At 39.4% G+C, this 23,541-nt stretch overlaps 2 protein-coding genes and 1 long non-coding RNA gene across 9 annotated transcripts in view; 2 read left to right on the plus strand and 1 right to left on the minus strand.

Moving 5' to 3' along the window:
* LOC133480771 (uncharacterized) overlaps positions 1 to 8,087 on the minus strand; it is a 10,972-nt gene extending 2,885 nt beyond the window's left edge. Inside the window, exons 1-11 of one of the 3 annotated variants that reach the window (XM_061779358.1) lie at positions 8,011 to 8,087; positions 7,026 to 7,103; positions 5,341 to 5,383; positions 5,070 to 5,227; positions 4,226 to 4,307; positions 4,039 to 4,150; positions 3,898 to 3,971; positions 3,645 to 3,721; positions 2,016 to 2,110; positions 1,869 to 1,936; positions 722 to 859 (exon numbers count right to left, since the gene is read on the minus strand). In XM_061779358.1, coding sequence (XP_061635342.1) covers positions 722 to 859; positions 1,869 to 1,936; positions 2,016 to 2,110; positions 3,645 to 3,721; positions 3,898 to 3,971; positions 4,039 to 4,150; positions 4,226 to 4,307; positions 5,070 to 5,227; positions 5,341 to 5,383; positions 7,026 to 7,091 — 913 coding nt within the window. In that variant the 5' untranslated portion in view covers positions 7,092 to 7,103; positions 8,011 to 8,087. Of the gene's footprint in view, positions 1 to 721; positions 860 to 1,868; positions 1,937 to 2,015; positions 2,111 to 3,644; positions 3,722 to 3,897; positions 3,972 to 4,038; positions 4,151 to 4,225; positions 4,308 to 5,069; positions 5,228 to 5,340; positions 5,384 to 7,025; positions 7,774 to 8,010 lie in introns of those variants that run through there. The other 2 variants (XM_061779357.1, XM_061779356.1) reach the window with 2 other exon arrangements.
* LOC133480774 (uncharacterized) lies at positions 3,895 to 6,004 on the plus strand. Its single transcript, XR_009789364.1, has 3 exons — positions 3,895 to 4,053; positions 4,418 to 4,758; positions 5,088 to 6,004. It is a non-coding gene; the product is annotated as an uncharacterized LOC133480774 (long non-coding RNA).
* mmachc (metabolism of cobalamin associated C) lies at positions 7,027 to 10,418 on the plus strand. 5 transcript variants are annotated; one of them, XM_061779363.1, is made up of 6 exons: positions 7,027 to 7,192; positions 7,787 to 7,927; positions 8,022 to 8,285; positions 8,874 to 9,026; positions 9,167 to 9,343; positions 9,428 to 10,418. In XM_061779363.1, exons 2-6 carry the CDS (start codon positions 7,838 to 7,840, stop codon positions 9,608 to 9,610), a joined length of 867 nt encoding a protein of 288 aa, XP_061635347.1. In that variant the 5' UTR covers positions 7,027 to 7,192; positions 7,787 to 7,837; the 3' UTR covers positions 9,611 to 10,418. The 5 variants fall into 5 exon arrangements, with proteins under 5 accessions (XP_061635347.1, XP_061635344.1, XP_061635348.1 ...); XM_061779360.1 differs by having other exon boundaries at positions 7,793 to 7,927; XM_061779364.1 differs by having other exon boundaries at positions 7,793 to 7,927; positions 8,088 to 8,285.
* The last annotated feature ends 13,123 nt before the right edge of the window (positions 10,419 to 23,541 follow it).

Genomic DNA, 23,541 nt, shown 5'->3' on the forward strand with positions numbered 1-23,541 from the left:
TAGTGTGTGTGTGTGTGTAAACAATGAGTTAATGACTCTGGGAAGCATCTGGAGTCTCCTCTGGGATCTTGTGTTACAGTAAGCCCATGCACACACAGTTTCCCAAAATTACATAAACTATGTCATGAATCAACAATACACTGATGGGGGTGGGGGTCTCTCACAGTGTAATCTACTAGTTGGATGCATTGGATTCTTCACACCACCTGTAAAAGTAGGCATATTTCCACCTTTCGTTAATCGTTAAGTATTATCAGCGCTGATGCTAATCTTAAAACAGTTCCCCCCCCCCCCCCCCAGCATGTCTATGTAACAGAAAAGAAATGTTTTGACATCTTGTGGCCTCTTACAGGCAATTATTAACCTTTTAAGGGCGGGTGTCAATTATACCCAAATTTTAAGTATTATGGCTCGGTCCTTTGGAAACACTGCGCTGCTCACACGTCATATTTTTTGCAACCCTACGGTTTTTGTTCTGCCTCGATGGAGGTCTACGCTCTACTGAATGCTATCCACCAATTCCCACCGTCACCGAGTGGGACCGGAACGCACGCTGCCTGCAGAGAAGTCAGGCGAGTTAACCACTACAACCATCAGTGACTCAGTCCGCAATTTTGTTTTGTGCCTTTTCATCAACTGACTTTCCTCCTCCGAAGAAATGGCTAAAAATGGCTTTAAAGTTTTGGAGTTATAATGTCACCAAGAGATTTGTTTGACTCACGCAGGTCGTCCAGCAGTGAGAGATCTGAACTGATCTCCGCCAGGCTCACGGTCGGGCTGAAGTCCTCCGAGTCTGAGTACTGCCTGACCTCTTCAACTTTGAGCCTTCTGCCGAGCCTGGGCGAGCCGTCTGGGACAACTGAGCGAAAAACAAAGCATTGTAGACACCCAAAGATTTGTGCAAGGGACATCTAAGGATGTATATAGACTGTGTGGTTGTATATAGACTGTGTGAAAGTGACACAATTCAGATTTCTCTCTCTCAAGTGGCACAATTGGGATATGAGTCATGGCACTGTAAAGAGGAAAAGAAAAAAAAAAAAAAAAAACACACACATAATTGGATCGCTTTAGATGGGAAACAGGCGTGCGCCTGCTGTGCAGCTCAATAAATTACAATATTGTGGAAAACTCAATTTATTTCAGTAGTTCAATTCAAAAACGTCAAACTCATATAGATTCACTGCACACACTGCACTGCATATTTCCTGATTTTGTTTTTGATGATGATAACGTACAGAACAAAACTAAACAAATTATCCATCAAGAATTCAGAATATTACATAAGAAACAATCAAAATTATTATTAACATAGAAATTGGGCAGGAATTGGCTTTCTGAAAATCTTTTTCCTATGTGTTTAATGAATCTGCACAGTACGATTTTCACCTTTTGAATTAAACCACTGAAACAAATTAAACTATTTTAACTGTTCTACGATATTCTTATGCACTTATAAACACATTAAAAACACCTACTGTAAATCGAAACTACAGCAAAAAGCATATGCCATTATATATAGTATAAATAATATGCTACATAAGATGTACGTCCATTATTAAATCAGGATCACAATGTGAAGTAATGTCAAGGTTACCCTTACTTAAATCAGAGTCCAGGGTAAAAGCCATGCAACGTTTAATATTTGTATTATTTACAGTATGTATTGTTTATTTCCGTATTATATGTTGATGTGTGTAGTTATGTCCAATATGGCCGTCTGCACATATAGGTTGTTTCATGTGTTTGTAAACAAATGCAAATTTAAATGTGTGTCACTTGAAACGTACAGTCTAAAAACATTTGGGACACGGGTATTAAATGGGAATTGGGCACTCGGGGGCCCGCAGTGGAAAGCTCGGTCTTACTTTCTGGTATCGCGGCTTGGAGCTTATGCAGACGCCTGACCTCGCCCTCCAGTTCGGACACAGTGGCGCTGTTACGAGATTGAGAATTGCACGCCAGTGAATCAGAGAGCAAACATCCAGGACATGCAAAGGTAGACACACGGGTACCTGATGTGGCGGACCTCTTTTTGCGCATACTCAAAGGCACTTTTGGCCAACTCTGTACTGTGAGCTTTGTAGCTGTCAATCAGCTCCTGGAGCATCTGCTCGAAAAACAAGGAAAACGCAGCACTGAGATATGAAATCCATCCATCCATTTTCTGAGCCGCTTCTCCTCACTAGGGATGCGGGCGTGCTGGAGCCTATCCCAGCTGTCATCGGGCAGGAGGCGGGGTACACCCTGAACTGGTTGCCAGCCAATCGCAGGGCACATAAAACAAACAACCATTCGCACTCACAGTCACACCTACGGGCAATTTAGAGTCTCCAATGAATGCATGTTTTTGGGATGTGGGAGCAAACAAGAGTGCCCGGAGAAAACCCACGCAGGCACGGGGAGAACATGGAAACTCCACACAAGCGGGGCCGGGGATTGAACCCGGGTCCTCAGAACTGTGAGGCTGACGCTCTAACCAGTCGGCCAGCGTATATAAATATAAAACATATAGTTATACAGTGGAACGTCTAAAGTCAATGAAAAATCCCACAATGACGCAAAGATTTTTGTGATGTTACGCATGTCGGCTTGAAGTTTTATTTGACTTTTACGGCATATTTATCCAGAAAATTTCAATTGGATCGAAAGCTGTTTGATTTTGGAGGCTCAATTGTATTGCCTTTTCTCTCTTTTTTCTTTTATTTGTAGTATAACTTTCATAGGGACTGAGCCCTCAGCCAACAGCGCAAAATCGTAAGTAATTGACGCCCACCCAAAATGTTTAGAATTGCCTCAAATGTAGCATAAACTATGACCCAAACAGTATTATTTCAAAGTCATCTCGCATTACCCTTAAAAATAATATATGGTTTTCAGATTATTTGATTTTGAAAAGATGCTCAGAGGACTGTGGAAAAATCAAAGGCTGCGTTGTGTTAGGTCAATGAGTGTTAAGCGTTTACAAGTTCCGACTGTCTGCGAGACCATGAAGGTATCTGAATGTGATTGGATGAGCAAATGTCTTAATGTGAAAAGATGAACGGGATAGGACCTGTGCCACTGAGGACAGCAGGGAGTGAGTGAGTGAGTTTGTGTTTAGAGGCGCACAGAGACTTGACGAGTAACAATTAAAAAAAAAATAATAATAATAATAATTAAAAAAATCAACGGCGTCATCGTTTAGCCGAAGTCGACTCGACTATCATCACCTTAGCGTTGATTACAAAAAATCTCAAATCGTTACAACCTCAAGTTGACACTGGAGAAGAAAGGGGTCAGATTATTTTTTGTTTATGAAACAGAATTCTCTTTATTCCCTGTGTTACGAAGTGAAATTTTGTTACTATTTTAGTTGTAAATACTGTAGATCCTTTGCTTCTTTCTATACCTACAAAATCTATATATAAAACCAATTTATCATGAGTAGTCGTAGTAGTAGTACTATTTTCACACCGCTCCCCCACTTCTTTTTTTTTTTTTTTTGCATGCCGTGTCCAATGTTATTTTTTCATATATTGCATACCGTGGGCCACTAAAAAATGAATGGCAGGCTGACACCCTACTACAAACCTTAATTTAAAAAAACAAGTGTTAAAAAGTACACCGACACACCGGACGAGAAGGACAAAAAATTAATGCACCTCATGGCCGTGCTGGCACTGTCGCCGGCTCTCACGGGCCTCTTTCTCCTGGTGCATCATCGCTTCTTCTTGCCTCCCTTGTTCCACAGCACAAATAAAAAAAATAACAACAAAACAAACAAATCAAAAAGACAGAGAGATGATGATGATGATGATGATGATGTTTTGAGCAAGACCGTGCCTGCCCCTTCGCTTTGAAGCCCAACAATGGGGCTCAGGACTTGTATAGGCCTGCTGATTCAGTGTGACTCACTCAGCCGAGTTTTCAGCTGGTCCACCTCTTTGCTCAGGTGTTCCAACTCCACTCGGCACACCTTGGAGCTCCAACTAGGGAAAGAGTGGAACATGTATTGAGAATTCTTACAAACTCTCTTGGGTGTAACTTTTGACCCACCTCTCCTTCGAAAAGGTGACCGCTCCGTCTCTCATTCCTCTCTCCACTCCGAGAAAGTCCTCCTTCTCGCTTCTCCTCCCTCTCAGGTCTTCACGCAATCGGTCCACCTCCGCTGGAAGACGAATTGTGACGTATTGACTATTTGTGCGCCTTACAATGCTCATATCTACTGGCGAGTTTGTGATACCTTGCAGCGTCTGGATGTGAAATTGCTGAGACTCTTTCTCTCGTTCCATGTTGCCAACTTTCTTGATGAGCGACTCAATCGCCTTGAAAAGACATTAGGAGTCAGGAAATGTGGAATTCTATCACCTCTGAAAGAATAACATAATGACTACCGGTAACTTATATGAATTATACTCATTGTTCGTTTCATTAGGTACAACTGCAGAAACGACCAAGGTTCAGTGCAACAATTCGGAGTTCGACGAAAAAGGCTCTGGAAAGAAAATATGCCTGTAAACTTAAGTTCAAACCATTGTCATGCATGACATCCAAAATGTCATTTCATGTGGCTCACCAAAGCAAAATGGCCCTCGAAACGGAAACCATAACTATGAAGTGGCCACTGATGAAATCAATTTGAACACCTCTGATCGAAAGAATAACTCCACAAGTGTGTTTTGCTTTTTTCCTTCACTTTTTTGGTGTGATGCCATCATAGAATTGTATCAGTAATGGAGAAAGAGGAACTTTTAATAATTGTGACATGTTCAATGGGTGAGTAGTCTTACTTTATTTTACTCTGATGATACTGTAACCAGTTAACTTCTCTTTATGTATAAGAGGGAATTTTTAAATGTTATCTCTTTTAATTGTCTGTACAAGTTATAAGGTGTGTTTTCAATGGTTATAATTTTAGCCTGATCCAAATTCACTTTAACATTGTTTGGAAAAGAGAACAAATTGGAAGTCGGATTGTGTTCCACTTTGTAAGCAAAAGCAGCATTTACGATACGACTCCTCTATTGGATTATATGAGACTGCGCAGGTGAAGTGTCCGGCAAGTGTAATCCAGCTCACACAATCACCTGGTTTTGTGTCTGCAGCTGAGACTGGATGGAGGCCAAGTCCGCCCACTGCACGCCGGGACCGACTGGAAGAAGCTGCCGTGCACCAGGTGATGGAGAGCAAATGGGATGGCTGTCAAAATCTGAAATGGGAATCTTCTCCCTGCAAGGGAAGAACTCTGAAGAGGAGGAGACGTATTGTTGAAAGCTCACCACCAATCATGACTGCACTCTGCTATGCAGGGATTTCCCCCCCTTATCTTTTTACGCATATACAGGAACTTTCACCCACCTTCTTCCCTTTTGCTTGAGTTCCCCAGTAAGGACAGTCGCCCCTGGGGACACAGAACATGTCAATATTAAAAAGGGGATTTCAGGGATTTGACATCCTCTCCAAGGTCAAATTCATGCAATTTTAGGTGCGTGACTTATTTAGACTAAATTGTCAATTCATTCATCCACCAATCCATCCTCTATACTGCTTATCCTCACTAGCGTCGCGGGTGTGCTGAAGCCTATCCCAGCTGACTTTGGGCGAGAGGCGGGGTACACCCTGAACTGATTGCCAGCCAAACACAGGGCACATATACACAATCATTCACACCTACAGATAATATAGTCTTCAATTAACCGAGCAAGTATGTTTTGGAATGTGTGAGGAAACTGGAGTAACCGGAGAAAACCCACACAGGCACGGGGACAACATGTCACCGATTTAGAATCATGCCTTTTTTTTGTTTTTTTTTAAGAAATTGTATTGTGCTACAAACAATCAAAACAATGTTTTAGATTATTACAAATTGTGTTGTTGTGATAAAGATAATAATGATGATTATTAGGATAAATAGATCAGACGGACTAAAAGTACTTATTCTGTCTGAAACTTCTTCTGCTTGGATTAATAAATGTACAGTAATTAGCATACACAATAAAAAAATTTTTTTTTTTTAAATAATCACATTTTTGTCAAATATCCTCATTGTTCATGATCTGTTGAATGTGCTAAATATTGAGCAAAAATTTTTTTTTTTTTTCATTTCACCAGACATGTTTGGATCCTTAAAACAACAGGAGGGTTAACGTATTTATTTAGTATCCATCAAGAAGTAACCATTCGACCAGAGGGCTATTCAATTCAAAGCATCCTAAATCACTCGATACAACCAAATTTGACAGTTTTTCAACCTTCTGCTATATTGTACTTCAAAATTCATTTACTTTATCAGTTTAAAGGAAATTGTGTACAAATTGAATTCGGCTTTAAAAATACAATTACTACAGCTGATTATATTATTATTACTACTACTACTACAGGTTATTCACTAATTATTCTAAAGATTTTTTTTTTAATATGTAAAGGATTTGTATTTATCGTCGAACAAGCAAACTATTCAACCGGATAGCTAGTTTTCTGGATCGTCACTGCCCTCTACAGACAGCAAATTACAGCAGTGTTTCCCAGCCCTTACTGAGCCAAGGTACATACAGCAGATTTCACATCGAGATCTCATCGCACATTCCAAACTAAAAACTAAAAATATATACACTGCAATATCTGATCTGGTGATGTTGTTTCAATTTGCTCACATATTTACTCACTGTAAAAATCTAGGCCTGTTAAATTGAACAAAAATCCATGAATTGCACCACAGGTGGATACACAGTTAATTTTACATTCTGCTATCTAATGGAAGATAATTTAAATGTTCAGCCTGCCACTAGTTGCTGGCATAAATAGATGAACAAAGAAATATATAGTCCACTATTTGTAGTAAATAAATAATTTTTGTATCAAATAAATGCAACAGTATATTTTCCTGTCGCAAAGGAATACGGTTGGGAATCACTAACTTCCAGGACTAAACACCTGCACCTTACCCTCATGTATGCCCCAAAAGTTTTGAAAATAACCATCAATGTATGTATTACACATAAATATAGTTTTCAATAAAGCTACATTCATTTGAATGCACTCACTCTCATATTGGCCACGCTGTTGTCTGCTGCAGAGAGGATGGAGCTCAGCTGGCGGTCCCAGTTCATCTTGCAGTTGATCTGCAAGGAAACAAAAGAAAGCATCTCTGCAGCCATCAGTGTTTAAACACGCAGGAGGACGACATTAATCTTCACACTTCTGTACCGAGGTAACAGCCTCTTTAACAGCTTTGACACTTGCTCGGAGATTCAATTACGACGGCACTCCTACTCAGAGTTATCATTTTCATACTAATGAGCACATATGTTATCAAAAAGTACTGCAAAATGTGGAAAAAAAAGACGACATTTTGTCCCAAGGCTAATTTGGACTAAAATGACGTTTGGTATAATTTGGGTTAGCAAAAAGTGCTAACGACAATACAGTAATAACTTTGTCGTCATAACGACATCAAATTTAAACGCACAAGACGGTTGTAAGTACAAATAGTATAGAAATAAGGCTGCAATGACTAATATTTAAATACAATAAAGCGGAAATATTACTCCTAGCTTCGCGAACCAATTTTAAATCAAGTAGCCCAGCGTGGTGCGTGATGACGTCACAGCACGCAGTGACTACATCTGGGAATTGTAGTTGTAGTAGGTGTCTATTTTGCCCTTTGATCGCAGGAAAATCCTAATATAGTTGAAAAGCCTTGAATTGAAAATGTTGTGTGTTCTCGTTTCATGTATTAATTCATACTGTTGCTATATTCCTCGAAACGTCTCATTCTCATCTAATCCGAATGTCTATGTCTGAGTAAAAGAAAACAATATCCCACAATGCCCGGCAGTGGTGATGTCACGTCAAAATGGCGGCCTCCGGCATCGACGTGAAGACTGTAAAAAAGTTGTTGGAGGAGAGTCTTTTAAAACTTGGATTTGAAGTATACACGTTAAAGGTATTTAAGCTTCAACTTGCAAACTATTTGTTTTTTACTGACTTTTCTAACTTTACATATCACATCAAACATCAAAATGCCACCTTAATTGCAGAAACTAGCAGATGCAGCAGCACTGTCCTTCAGTTTCTCTGACAGCTTCTGTGCTGCGTGTTGTCAGGTGGGTTGGTACAACTCTGTGTTGCCCCCCAAGCTGCACCTGCCTCATCCGGATGACTGCTTGGCCGTGGTGGTACTCAGCACCCCCTCCATGTTCGAGCACGCCTTCCTTCCCTTCATGGAGGAGAGAGGCTGCCAGGGACTCTCTGACCCCATTGACCAATGCGTCAAACACTGTGTCACCTCTGCCCTCTCGCAGGTTTGTAATATTCATATCCTGTCCATATGGTGATCATTCTATTATATTACCATAGAAATATAGGGAACCCTAGCTGTTCATGTGGGGTGCGAGACCAGGACCCGACGTGAACAGCAACAATCAGTGAATAATAACTACAATAAATATAAAGTAAATAAATATACCCCAAACTATGATCCCAAAACACTTCCAACATTACCCTTAAAAAATGGATTTCTGATGATTTGATTGTAAGTGGGAGGACACTGGCATGTAAAGGGCATATTGCCCCATAGCAAGCTGTAAAGAAATGTTAGCTAGTCTGCGTGTTGAGTGACGCTCTGTCTGAGTTGTGACCTTTGGAGAAATAATCCCAAACTTTGGATATTCTCTGCCTTTTATGGACTCTTTCCTCCTGGTTTATATCTGCACGGAGTGGGGCGTGCGACTGCACTAACATTAGTCGGTGTGGAAAAATGATCCCTGCGAAGCATCGAGGCAGAGATGTTTCTTCATGTTTTTGTCAATTGGCGAGGGTTTACTGTCTGGGATTTATTTATTTTTCCTGATTGTTTCATTTCCCTGTTTTGTCTTCTCTGTCTTTTGCAGAGCTTTCCCGGACTGAAGGTGGACGTGAGGTTCGACTACGAACTGCTGCCCACCAGAAAGCCAAAGTTCTTGGCGCAGACCGCCGCACATGTTTCAGGAGCGGCTTTCTACTACCAGCAGTCTGACGTCAGCGACCAACCCTGGGCTAACAAAGTAATCCTGAGGACTTTTTGTATTTCACATCAGATGCCGGCTCATTTTATGTTTTCACATAGTCAATGTAGATTGATTTCAATTTGATAAATCCTCACACTGGCCTTGGTCTTACTTTGGACCCCCTTTTTTGCCAACAGAAGATGTTCGGTGTGTGCGTGCATCCCAGGCTGGGAGGCTGGTTTGCCATCAGAGCTCTGCTGGTGTTCCAAGACATCAAAATGAACCCGGAGGAGCTGCAACCCGAACCTCCGGACTGTGTGCCCTCTCGGGATGCCAGGATTCAGCTGCTGGAGGATTTCAACTTGCGCTGGCAGGTAGGTACAACAACACAGATCCTAAATGAAATGTTTCACGTGGAACTCTTCTTGTTCTCGTCTTCACATTGTTTTACGCCCTAGGACTGGAGCTACAGGAACATCATCACTCCTACGGTGACTTACTCCAAGAAACAGCAGGACTATTTCTCCACACCACCTGCCCAGCGACACACTCTGCTCAGGAGTTGGGGTCTCCTGTCAGAGTTGGACGACGCGCCCTCTCACAACTCAAGGGAGCAGGCTCAGGTGAACGGACACGGATGAGGTGCAAAGGCATTTTCACTCATCTTGGTTAAGATGGACCCTCGCAAAAATGGCTTACGGTCATGATTATCTCTTTTTTGAATGTGGAAGCTGACTATCAATAGATAATGTATGCCTTTTTTGCAAGTTTATGTCATTATGCACTTCTAACAACTTTTAAAGTTGCAAGCCTATACATAGAGTATATACTGTTTTTTGCAAATATTTTATTTTACTCATTCAAAGGAAGCCTTGATTTGCAAATTTTGGGAGTAGTATTAAGCTATTTTACATGAACACTGTGTAGTATTTACAATTCATGTGAAAGTAGAGTTTAAAATCAAATTAAAAAGAACGGGGCAGCAGTGTGCCTAGTGGTTAGCACGTCTGCCTCATAGTCCTGAGGTTCGGTGTACGAGTCTGGGCTTTGACATCCCTGTGTAGAGTTTGCATGTTCTCCCTGTGCTTGAGTGGGTTTTTTATCTGGGTACTCTGGCTTCCTTCCACATCCTGAAAACATGCATGTTGGGTCATTTCAGGTTGAGCTAATACGGTATACACAGGTAGTACTTAATGAAGTGCAAAGCAATGTGTAAAAGGAACTTTTTATTTATACATATTTGACTTCCCATCAGACCTTTGTTTTTATGCTGACACTACTATATAAATTATTGTTGTTTGTGAGTCATGTTTTCTCAAAGCTCCAGTTGAGAGGTTTAGCCTCCATTCACTCCACATGGTTGCAATTGCCATGCTACTGAGGGGAAAAAAAAATGGACATCTTTAAAATAAATCTTACACATCCATAAAAATGCTTGGTGCTGGATTTATTTCTAATGTATTCTGCCTTTAGAAAACAAAACTCAAAAAGATCTTCAATAAAAAGCATCTCTCTCGATCGTATACAGAATGTATATAATTGTATGTATGGTATATATTTATATGATATTGAAAAAAAATTCTAAACAATATAAGTAGTACACAGCAGGGGTTCTGCATCCGACCTGCTTCATTCTTTACTCTGACCCAAGAAGCATTTATAGTGGATATTAAAAAGTGTAAACGCCACCATGTTCAAATGCCAGCTTTTTGCGACAAAAAAATGAGACCAAGATAAAACGGGTCACATTAATGGTGGAAAAGGTTTCAAAATTTCATAAAAAAGCTGCCATTTGAACATGTCGTTTTTTTTTTGTTTTTTTTTGTCTAAAATTGGAAGAAATGTTTTTCTTTTTAATTCATTGTATGAAATCATTGGTTAGTTATGAAATTATAATACAGAAGGAATCATTTTAATTTATTTAAATTAGAATACTTTATTTTAATATATAATAGTGCTCTCACCTTGTTTCTTTGGCCCACGGACCGTAGCTTGCTCAAATGTTTTAAGAAAAATGGGCAAATGAGTTCCTGCGATGGAAAGTCAAGATAGTGCCCCATGCATGGTTCAGCCACTAGGTGTCAGTGTTGTAGTTCTCTTGTTGAGTCTGCATCCCTAGTGAGGATAAGCGGTTCAAAAAATGGCTGCATGGACTTCTAACGTCGACTCGATATGATCTTTTTATTACCTTATTTCACTACACGTTTGCACTTTTGATTATATTTTTATTCTGCCCCCTTATCTCTGATGAGGTTCTCACCTGAGCCCCTTCTCCCGCCCGTGCCATTAGAACTATCAGTCCTGAATCAGCACTCTCGCTGAGTTAATTATACTCCCACTGATACTGCATCGCCGCAGTCCTACCACCTCCAACTCTTTCACTTTTAGCTCATATGCTTGTCGTGCACTATGGGGTTACCATACAATGAGTCAGATATTTGTGGGGGGGGGGGGAAATGTGCTCATGAGGTGTAAATGTGCGCAGAAAGTGAATTCAAATTCATTTTATGTGATGTAATTGAATACTTTTGAAAGTCTAGTTCATTTTTGAATGAATTTATTTTTGCATATAATTAAAAAGTTTTATTTTAAAAAATGTGTAATTTTATTTAATAAAAATAATAATAATAATACTTCTATATATAATTTTTATAAAAATCTATCAAATGGAACCACTGAAGAGCCAACAGCTTGTGATCCAAAATATCACCCATCGTGTCTGTCTAGCTGTTAAAGCACCATTTAGTGGACAGTTCATTACACTTGCTTACTTTGCTTATTTTAGTTGTAATATTTCTTAATACATTCATTTATTTTATCTTTAGTTGAGAATTATAAAAATTATATATATATATATAAATCATTTAAATTGTATAAAAATCATCTGGACATTCATATTTTCAATCAATCAATCAAATTACATGAAAAAATACACATTTGATTCTTGTCATTTTTATATAAAAAAATAAAAATTAACGTGCATTTCACTCAAGTTTAAGCTCATAGGTCAATTTACTTGCATATCAAATCAGTTTTCTCCATTGAAATGATTTGAAATGAAATCGGTTCAAAGCCCACAAAAAGCACTTCACATTGTTTGTGACATATTTTTGATTAAGAAGAATAGCACTATTCTATGTAATCTATAGTGTGATCTCTGTAAATACTGTATTCATGGGCTTTTAAGCGGTGTGGCTTAGTGCAGTGGTTCTCAAACCTTTTCCAACAACTACCACCTCAAAAAATACCATCACAAGAAGAAATATTAAGTATATTTTAATATTGTTGTTAGCCACTGTAATGTTATGCACAGTTTGAACGTTAAGATTGAGCTTAAGTATAAGAAAATCAAAAAGTGTACTTAAAAAGTGATTCCATTAAAATGTTTTGCACATAAAAGTTGAATAAAAATTGTACTTAAATGATTGAAAACATAATTTATAAATGAATAAATACAAATGTATAGAACTTAAAAATATATATATTTAAATACAACTGAATAGCCCTTAATATACTGTACTGGATTTAAAAAAAAAAGTGTAAGCCACTGTAACATGATGCAGTTTCAACATTTCATTTAGTGATTCTGGTTAGTCTGCGTGTGAGCGTCTGGGCGTGAGCTGTGGCCGACAGCAAGTCCTTGCGAGTGGTCGCATTTAGTATGTATTGTATTTGTGTGTTTGACTGTCCTGTTCGATAAACTGCTGAAAGTGCATTGTAGACTGTGGCTCTCCTTTCCCATTTGAAAGGCCAGTACCTTTATCGTAATTGCGCCCCCCCCCCCCCCAACCCCCACCCCCCGACTTACTCGAGCGGCGTATCTGAAGCTCACTCAAATTTTGGCCCGCAACATAAAGCAAAAACTTGACCATGCAGAGGCTTCTAACTTGTAAAACTCATAAGCTGGGGCACTCATAAATCAAGGTACCACTGCATAGTATACTTTTATTTTATGGGTAACTTTTACCACTATTAACTTGTCTTTACTGATTGGCTTGGATAAATTCCGCAGTTCAATTGCTTTATAGTGAGGCCTCCAGTTACCAAATGTGGTTCACTTGCACTGTAAAGGGCTATAAAAAAAAGTCCATCGAGTTTCAGAGTTGCGCATTTATAGCTCCCAAAAGAGCAAATATTGGACAGAAATGTCCGTGCGCAAAGCAACACGGCAGCTGTCGTGATTCAGATTCGGGTGTGCGGATGGAAAGAGCAGGCAGAGAAAGAACAGCAGAGTGGCGCTTTGATGAGTTGTGGATGAGTGAAGCGGCGTCGTCCGCCCACGGGCCTCAGCCTGCCAGTGCAAAGGCCAGCGGCGAAGCAACAACCAGAACAGAGGAGGGGGATGGACACATGAATTTAGCACACATCACGATACGCTTGTTATGCGGACATTAACACATTTAGAATGGACTTTTTAGATACATCGTCATACTGGCAGATGTTGATGTTTTTCTCATTTGCTGCAACTGCCCATAAACGGTAAATTCACGGCCAAGTGGTTCAAATGAATCATAAACACCTCATGTTGGGGGTATAGCTATAGCACTGGTTCAAATCCAGGTGCCCTCTCATTTTATAGAACTCTTGGGGTGGGAGTGGTCAGTCTGAAATTAAAATAAATGAACCATATTAAAATACTATATATATATACCAAAACAGCAGAGCGCAGTAAAAAAAATAGAGTCTTAAAACAAATGAAAGACAATTTACAACAAATAAAGGGCAAGCTAATTTTGAGTTAAATAAAAGCCACCCTACTGGAACACACTCAAATTTTCCAAGCAATCATTTTGCAATTGAAACACTCACATACAATCCTCAATTTCTTCGCAAACATCAACCATCTCAATACAGTATATGCGCTCTCATGCTACTTTACAGTCTGCGCGTTCACCCGACAGCCGTCCCTGCAATAACACGCAAACGCCGGCAAGGCCCACAGATCAAGCGACGCTGATTGTTCACAACAAGACGCTGGCGGCGACCTCGCCAAACGAGTCTGTGTACACAAAGTATGACGAATAGGTCGCCGCGCCGGCAAGGCAGCCTGCGAGTGTTTGGCGCTGATATGGAAATAGGATTACGTTTGTTATTCCTCTGAGAGGAACGACGACGCGACAACATTCACCTGGCAACCCCGACGTCCCTGTTGAAAAAACAACAACATACGAATAAATAATCCCATCAAAGGACAGACAAGCGAAGGTTGCTCTTGCATAATCCAACGGTTTATCTTTTTCCTTTCCAACTTTATTTCAGTTCCTATATACACTTTTCCAAATATTTTTTTTTTTTACGTAGGATTGAAATTAAAAAGGTTTTTGGACTTACTTAACACCTTTTAATAGCACTTCTTGATACCACCACTATCACGTCCCAATTGTATATACTACACTAGTTGCATGAGATACAAGTGACCCGATTTTCGCGTTCTTCAAGAGCCGATTTTTTTGCTTTGACTTGTGAGCAAAAGTTTGAGATGTGAGCATTGTATGGTGCCAGTGAACTCAACTCAAGTCACAACAAGCAGCTGTTTGGCAGGTGAACAGTTCTTCAAAAAAGAGGCTTCGAGCTGTTTATTGCCACTCCCGGTTGACGTTTACTGTCAAAATAAATGTAAAACAAAGAGTTACATGTTGTATATATAAAACAACCATATAGCTTTGCCTTAGGAACGTCGATTTAGCTTCATGCTAACAAACAATGTCAAATGTTATAGACGGGCTAAACAATAGCATTGGTGTTACAGTGTTATAACCCTTTAAGCAATTGAAATTTGAAGACAAATGGTGGAGGAGCATAAGCAGACAGATAGGCATAAATTATTTATCCTCTGCAAAGAACAACTAATATTATTGCGGCTTACTGAGGAGTTGTGACCGTCTCCATGTATGTCCCTGTTTTATTTATTATACTGCCTGGTGGTCGAGCTGCACAAACCAGAAGGAGCAGCATAATGTCCTTTGAATTGAAGCAAGAAGTGTGACAAAAACGATTTAATTCTTTACATTCAATTTAATGATGTCATCGTGTGATTGCTGAAATGACGGTGGATGAAATTATGAACCGTTCCAAATAGCAGTCAGTGTTAGCACAAACCCTTCAGGCTTCTGCTCGAAGAAAAAAAAAAAAAAGGCAATTAAAGCCTACTAGAAAATCTGAGCTTTGTTTGGGGTTAATCACACGGAGGCAGACGTGTGCCGACACCAATTTAAAATGAGTTTTTCACTCATTTTTTTTGGACTGATATTCTGTTACATTCTGTAGGAATTACTGTAATTCCTAAACTATCATAAAAATTGGCGAAAGTCATTTCTTTGTGAGCAAATTTACAAATCATTACTTCCTTGTGTGCATGACAAATGAATGACTAGGTGGAAAGTGTGTGTGTGTGTGTGGGGGGGGGGGGTGAAACTTGAGGGGGCAACACTTTCTCGACTTTTTCTATTTTGTTGAGCAACTAGCGTTGGGCGCACTGCCGGCTAAATGCTCACGTGGCCAATTTATAGCCGTGCGTCAATTATTACATCAGAGCCAACGAACGTTCATGAAATCTACCACTTGTAGTAGATAACACCCCCTAAGCCTCACGTGCACTTTAGCTGCCATTAGCATAATCCATCTCTGTTTCTCCACTGATGGATTACATTTTCTTTCTTCCCGCAACAGTGCTTTCTTCATTCTCTTGCTGGTGCGCCATCTGCAAAAAAATTCATTCCCCCCTCAAATAAACACCAGACGGGTAGTAAGTGTACCTACCAGATTTCATAGATGCGATTTTTCACACACAGACGTTCAAGTTTTGAATGCTGACCCCGCTTCTCTCGCCAAGTCCACACCGATTAACTGGGGACTCTAAATTGTCCGTACCGTAGGTGTGAATGTGTGTGACTGCTTGTCTGTTTTGATATGTCCTGCTTCTGACTCTCAGGTCTATACCCTACTTCTCTCGCCAAAAGTCAGCTGGGATATTCTCCAGACATGTTAGCTTGATTGGCGACACTAAATCAGTCATTCGCAACTTTTGTAACCCTGCTAACCGCAATAAAGAACAGTATGGTTCAAAAACAGCCTTTGAAAACACATTATCATATTTTGAACCATATTGACCCTAGTGAGGATAAGCGGTACGGAAAATGGATGGATGGATGGACTCCACATGCTTGCACCTTCAAAGTGCCTTATGATCATAACTGTAACAGTCCGAATTATGCTTTGAAAACACACAATGGCATTCTTTAAACATTTAAATGCTCCGAGCAATTCCGATTTTGCGGCGGCGTAACCCAAATTTATCGGAACGCGCCATAGTCTACCACTCACCGCCGTTAACGTAGTACTAAAGCCATAATTACAGTAAATATCTGTATGAAAAACACTAAGTGACTAAGTGATGATGTCTTATTGTTGCGCCGTTTCTGTGGCCAAAAGTCAGGTGGGCGAGGCCTCAGCTCACCCTTACCTTGATCGATCGATGTTGCCATCTGCTAAAATGAAATCTCGATGTTGACTGAATAGCTTTACATTTCAATTTCAAAGAGAATGACAATCAGGTTTGATGGACGAGCTCCAGTTTTTATATACCCTGAAAAACCGAAATTGATACAACGCAACACTCGGCCCACCTGTCCGACTCGTAATATGAGAACACGTGAATTCATTAAGGCTCACGTTGACCCGCTCGGATGAGCCATTTAGCTTCTACACACACTCTTGAAGCACCTGCGGGAAGGGAAGCAAATTAGCATTTCAAATAGGGATCACTTTAGGCCAGGCCACTCTGCACGTGTGTGTGCATAGCTACACATTCACACACACTCACACGGAAATGCTCACTCATGGCTGAGGTTGAAGTATTGACAAAATATTACGCCTACATGGAGGCGCCTTTAAAAAAAAACAATACAATTCTAAATCCAGTGGAAAGCCTTAGCTGAACGCAACTGGAAAGCACTTGAATGTGGAGTACTCCCACAGTAACAGTTTAAATCACACACCGCTTTGATATGATCTAGCACAGTTCAGCCTTAATCCACGTTGTTTTGTTATCGTCTGTTTTCCTTTTTCCTTTTAGGAGGATCCCGCAAAAATATTGGCGCTAATACTGTTTTTGTTAAGAATTGATCCATTGGGTAAAATGGATGTGGTGGCAACACATTTGAACAATCTCTCCAAGTTATGAGGATCAGGCCGTATTTGTTAAACACAAGAAATCCAAGAATATAAAAACGAAGTTGTACATTTTTGAGGATAGTTAAGAACAGAAGTATATTTTTGAGAAAAATGTCTGACATTTTCGAGATGAATCGCAGACTATTCTTTTATATTTAAATAGTTGTATATTTTAAAGAAAAAAGGTTATATTTTTGAGGAAAAAGTAATACATTTTCCAAAAGGTATGAATCATATGAAAATAAAGTTGCATATTTTTTTAAAGTCATGTTCTGGATGGAAAGTCAAATATCATCATCTTATGAGAATATACTGTAACTCAATATTTTCAAGGAAAAAGTCATGTTTTGCAAAAAAGTTTTATTTTTAAGAAATTTGCACCTTTTTAATTTTTCTTTTGACAAAAATAATATTTTCAAAATAAAATGCATAATTTTAAGACTGTAGTTGTAATTTTTAAGAAAAGTCATGCTTTTGGAAAATATTTTGAGTGTTATTGAATGGAAAGATATAAACTCAAAGTAATATATTTTGGGAGACAAGTCAATCTTGGAATACATTTGTATACATATTGAAGAAAAAGTTTTATATTTTTGAGGAGCAAAAAAGGTCTTAAATTTTCTCCAAAAATGTTATGTTTTTTAAAATGTTCAAAGTTTTTTTCGGGGGAAAAAGTAAAATACTGGAAATTTGCACCTTTTTAATTTTTCTTTTGACAAAAATAATATTTTCAAAATAAAATGCATAATTTTAAGACTGTAGTTGTAATTTTTAAGAAAAGTCATGCTTTTGGAAAATATTTTGAGTGTTATTGAATGGAAAGATATAAACTAAAAGTAATATATTTTGGGAGACAAGTCAATCTTGGAATACATTTGTATACATATTGAAGAAAAAGTTTTATATTTTTGAGGAGCAAAAAAGGTCTTAAATTTTCTCCCAAAATGTTATGTTTTTTAAAATGTTCAAAGTTTTTTTCGGGGGAAAAAGTAAAATACTGGAACGCATTAAAAATTCCGCAAAACGGCCAGTGGTGTACACTGTGGTCATCTCCAATCATACATTTCTAGCCTTTGATCCACTTTAAAGCTTCTATGAAAAAAATAAAATAAATAAAAAATAAAAACAGCTGTCAAGTGTGTCGCATAGAAAAGTGCTACCTATTGAAGTGGGCGTCTGTGAGTTTCCATGAGGAGCCGAATCACTCCAGCATGCAAATTCATCACGCTGTGTTAAATCCATTAGCACTTCAGCCTCCAGTCACCGGTTATCTCTATTATCAGCTGGGAGGAGAAAAAAAGAAGCTACGGAACCAACACGGCGGCGGCCTCAACGAGACACGTTGGATAAACGACTTCTATAGAGAGGCTCCATTTATATGCAGCAGAAAAACGACAGCTGATTCTTCATCTTCATCGGCATTCATTCATCATGCTGTCAAGAGCACACGCTTGTGAAACATACGTGACCACTGAGGAGCAAGCAGTAGACAATTTGGAGCGCATTGAAGAAAAACAAATACGCAATTAGCAAAAAGGCACAGATTTCCAAGGGGAAAAATGTCCGATTTCGGAGGGAAAAGTCACATATTTGCAAGATAAGCCGAATCCTAAATGTTATATATTTTCTAGTTTTAAACATTGCCACTACATGCTCAAGCACCTGCCCTTATGTCCTGGATGGAAAAAGTGACCTTTTTGTTGAAGCCCTTGTTTTCTTCATGAATTCATATTTAAGAAAATAAAAAAAAATAGCCTCTCTGCCATTAATTCCACCCAAATTGTTTTGATATTTGAGGGGCATTTAGTTGAGTCCTTGGGAGAATTGTACATATGCTCCTACCTTCATTTATTTTGAGTTGACGAGAGGCACCTTAAATGGTGACAGGTGTGTGCTGACTCCCATCTAACAGGAGTTTGAATGTGATTGCCAAATTCTGAAGACGGTCACATCCCCGTTCATGAGGGTGTGTGCACTTGTGCAGCCACGTTATCTCAGTTATTTATTTGAACTCCCTCTGTCGTTTTTTTTCTTTAAATTGAGTTGTACAGGTTATAGGTTAACTAATAGTGAGGAAATGTTTTCAAATGATCTACCTTGGTCTTGCTTTTGCGCATCACAAAAACCTGACGTTTGTCAATAGTCACCTCCTTTGTTATTAGTTGTGTTATTGACTGTGTTGATTGTGTTAACGGAAATAAAAACTTAAGACGCAAAACACACACGCACGCACGACGAATGTGTCAATATCAAAGCGTCATGGCTGAAGCGAGGGAAGCCCTTGTGGAGGAGAGCAGGAAGCAGCTTTTTCCATCCCTCTTTTTCTATCTTTCCTTCTCATCTCTTTTGTATCGAGCGATTTTCGGCCAAATGACTTCTTAGCTTGCAGCCTCCGCGCTGACGTCTGACTGTGATTCTTGCCAACTCATCTTGCTTCTCTTCTCGCCGCACGCTCCCAATCTCGCACATGTCCACTAATGTGTGCTAAACGTGTGCCACTACATTAGGTACAGCTATAATGCCAACGTTTGGATTTGACACTTAAACTGTCACCGTCATACAAGTAAATGTGTTCACCACACAGCCACGCCCTTTCCTACCTGAAGTCCCTTTACTGTTCTATGGTAACCAGCACACTTTTCCTCATTTCCCCCCAGTTTATTTTACTCAATTTTTGATTTTTATTTTTAACAATGAATAAGTTAACCAGTTATTTCATAATATAAAGGAATAGAAAAGGAATGAATACAATTTAATGAAGTCATTTTAGGGGGGAATCACTACATTTAAATGAATGCAGGGGGAGCACAAAATCTCAATTAATACAACAAATATTACACAACTTTTAATGATGTAAATGTGCCATATGTACTTTGCTCATGCCTGTCCACATTTAAATGCTTACTGAGCATCAGATTTGCAACCTCAGAAGAGAATTACGTTTTGCATTTAAAACAACCACATAACTTGGTCTTACAAAAGTCTGCTCGCTTAATGCTAACACACGATGCAAAGCTCATTTGTACATGTAGCACATGTAGACGAGACAATATAACAATACCAACCCGTATATATTCTTTATCCTCTGCGAAAAAAAACGACTAATATTACTGCAACTTACTGAGCAGTTGTGACCGTCTTCTTCATGTATATATTTGGTGGCCATGGCGCGCACACCAGAAGGAGCACCACGGTGGCCACTGAATTATAATGATGCAAATATCATTTTCATATAATTGAATCAATAACGGTAAAGACATGGCCCACTTTCCTTTTGAAAATCAATTTTAACGATAAGAGTATTTGAATTATTGGCAGCTTTTATCAATCAAAAGCGTAGGACCAAATCGTTGGTCGTGGATTATGTCACACTAAAAGAAGTTTTGTCGTTCCCGACAAAGTATGTCGGGCCCGATCTGGGAAATCACCCGCGATAGCTAACCGGGCCACTATTAGGGCTAAACTCCTCTAGTCTGATCTAGGCATAATTTAGCCATTACAAATACGTTGTTTTTTTTGGGGGGGGGGCTGGAAATGATTAATCGTAATTGTATTCACTTCAATGCGGAGAGATAATTTGAGCCTTTTGAATTACAAACACGGTCACGGAAGGAATTGAACTCACGAGTCAAGGCACCACTGTATTGTTCCTTTATGATGAAGCTGGTGACACGAGGATTTAAAGACATAATGAGACCTCATTAAGGCTAGCACCTCGGAAATGTGTGTGTGTGTGTGTGTGTGTGTGTGTGTGTGTGTGTGTGTGTGTGTGTGGCTCAATTCAGGAAAAATAGGAGATTGAGGTTGGGAATTGTCGTCTGAAGTGTTTAAATCGAGAAGGTGGAGGAAAAAGCAGGAAGTGCGTCACAGGGTTGGTGGGGTGGTCTTCTCCACTTTTGGGTGGGGGGCAGGGGGGATCCTTGGAGGGGCGCTCTGATGGTAATGAGTTGTTAATCTCAGAGGAGCACCACGTTTATTCCAGGAAGTGAGAGGTGTTCTATTCCGAGCTTTCGTGTGAGGTTGCGTCAACTCATTAAAAGGGAAGTGCCAATATTATTACTTAGGAGGTGTGACACTACATGTATTTCCATTTAGTGGTACCAGTAACCACACGGTTCATATTAGGTACAGAGAGGAAATGTCTACTCGGTAAACAAACACAGTGCAGCTCAGCCTCTAACCAGGACTTGCAACCCTACTTTGAAGCCCTGAACCTAATTTGAAAGCCTACTTTGAATGCCTAACCCTGATTTAAAACCCTACGTTGTAGCACCAAATATAATTTGAAACCCTACTTTGAAACCCTGAACTTGACTTCAATCGCTACTTTGAAACCCTGAACCTGACTTGAAACCCTACTTTGAAATCATAACCCTAACTTCAAACCCTACTTTGAAACAGTAACACTGACTTAAAACCCTATTTTGAAACGCTATATATGACTTGAAACCCTACCTTAACACCCTATTTTGAATGCCTAAAACTGATTTGAAACCCTACTTTGAAAGCCTAACCCTGACTCAAAACCTTACTTTGTAACGCTAATTATAATTTGAAAACCTACCATGAAACCTTACTTTGAAACCCTAAACCTCAAATGAAACCCTACTAATGAAACCCTAATCCCGACTTGAAACCCTAAACCTGGCTTGAAACCATATTTTGTAATGCAAAATATGACTTGAAACCCTACCTTGAAACCCTAATCCGAAACCCTAAACCTGATTAGAAGCCCTATTTTGAAACCCTTATGTTCACTGCCTTAAAACTCTACTTTTTAACGCTAAATATAACTTGAAACCCTCCTTTGAAACGCGAACCCTACATTGAAACCCTTTCCATGATTTGAAACCCTACCTTGAAACCCTCCTTTGAAACCCAATCCCTGACATGAAAGCATTCTGTTAGTGCTCTGCTGCGCTTTGGAAGCTTGCTGTAATGAGACAGACCAACAGACATTTCCCGTCAACTCCGAGGAACACAAAGGACTAGAGGCACTACAGCACTACTCGGGATGACGCTCTGTGTGTGTATGCGCGTGTACGCGTGTGTGTGCGTGTGTGCACTTGGTCTGATCCCGTTATTTCTCTAAGGGTGATGTTAGCTCCTAAGCGTGAAGCTCATATAGTCCATCTAATGCAATAAGTCAATAACACACACACACACACACACACACTGCAGCAGCCCCCCCCAGGGCTCCACATGAACACTTTTTTCTTCAAGTGTGGATTGGCATGCTGACTGCGAGTGTGTGCACTGTAAAAGGCAGCGAGCGAGGCGGTCGGGCTTAATAGAGGCTGAAGCCGACATCCACGGAGGTCGACGTCTGCATTAAATGGGACACTCGGCACGCTCTCTCGCTCCTCTACTCTCATATTGCATAAACATATTATAGGAAAAGTGACTTTTTAATGGCTCGTTAAAAGGTGTGTTGAAACTTAAAATGACGTGCTTAAGGGGCCTACAAATTCACAAAATGTGACACATTCAATTGAAAAAGTCTGCCCTATGTTCTTGCATAGTGACCCTAACTGTTCCATTACTTGTTTTTTCTTTAATCGGGCTTTGGGGCACAAATGAGTGTGCCCCAGGAATCCTGCCTAGCAACAAGATAGTCATTATGTTTTTATATGTGCACGCGTGTTTAAGTGGCAGATCCCGATGGAAATCAATTTTCAGGATACTCTTATAGATGACGGACTAGCAGTTGCAAGAGTGACAAGTGGGGCAGTGCCCTCAGACTCCATCTAGCATATGGCGCTGTGGCACGTCAGGAAGAAAGCGATGAATACATTTTGTCTTCTCCACTGGTCATCCGTAAAGTCTTTATTGCTCGTGATACATGGTGTACAAAACTAAAGACAACTCATAGAAATGACAAAAAGAAAGCAACATCAGCAGGCATATGTCACTCTAAAGTTAATAACATGCGCGTACACACACACACACACACACACACACACACGAAATGAGGACCATTTGGTTGTGTTCCGCTGGCGGAACTGGTGGAGTGGGGAACTGACCATGAAAACGTTTTGTCGATTTTATTATATTAAATCAAATTATTTATAATTTATATAAAGGAGCATACTCTTTTTTTTTCTTTAGGGAAAAAAGCTATACAATCATTAAAAAATTAAAAAGAAATTGATTTAATAGCCTAAGTCAATTACATAAAAATGTTAATTAGAAATATATTTAATCATTTTTTTCATGAAAGGAAAAATGTAATTACTATTTTTATTTAATTTAATAATTACTTTTTAATGTTCCTTCTAAAAATTGTAATGCATTATTTGTGAGTGCTTTTCTAAGGAAATTAAATGATTTAACAATTAATTTTTAATGTTCCTTCTAAAAAAATGTTACGCATTATTTGTGGGTGCTTTTTTTAAGGAAA

Source organism: Phyllopteryx taeniolatus, chromosome 7, assembly GCF_024500385.1.
Source record: "Phyllopteryx taeniolatus isolate TA_2022b chromosome 7, UOR_Ptae_1.2, whole genome shotgun sequence".
Lineage (NCBI taxonomy): Eukaryota > Metazoa > Chordata > Actinopteri > Syngnathiformes > Syngnathidae > Phyllopteryx > Phyllopteryx taeniolatus.

Excerpts from the sequence above, each read along its gene's own strand:
- mmachc (XM_061779363.1), top strand. The coding sequence starts at position 7,838 with ATGGCGGCCTCCGGCATCGACGTGAAGACTGTAAAAAAGTTGTTGGAG. Across the intron at positions 8,286-8,873 it reads TCACCTCTGCCCTCTCGCAG|AGCTTTCCCGGACTGAAGGT; the intron begins GTTTGTAATATT and ends TGTCTTTTGCAG. Across the intron at positions 9,344-9,427 it reads ATTTCAACTTGCGCTGGCAG|GACTGGAGCTACAGGAACAT; the intron begins GTAGGTACAACA and ends TTTACGCCCTAG.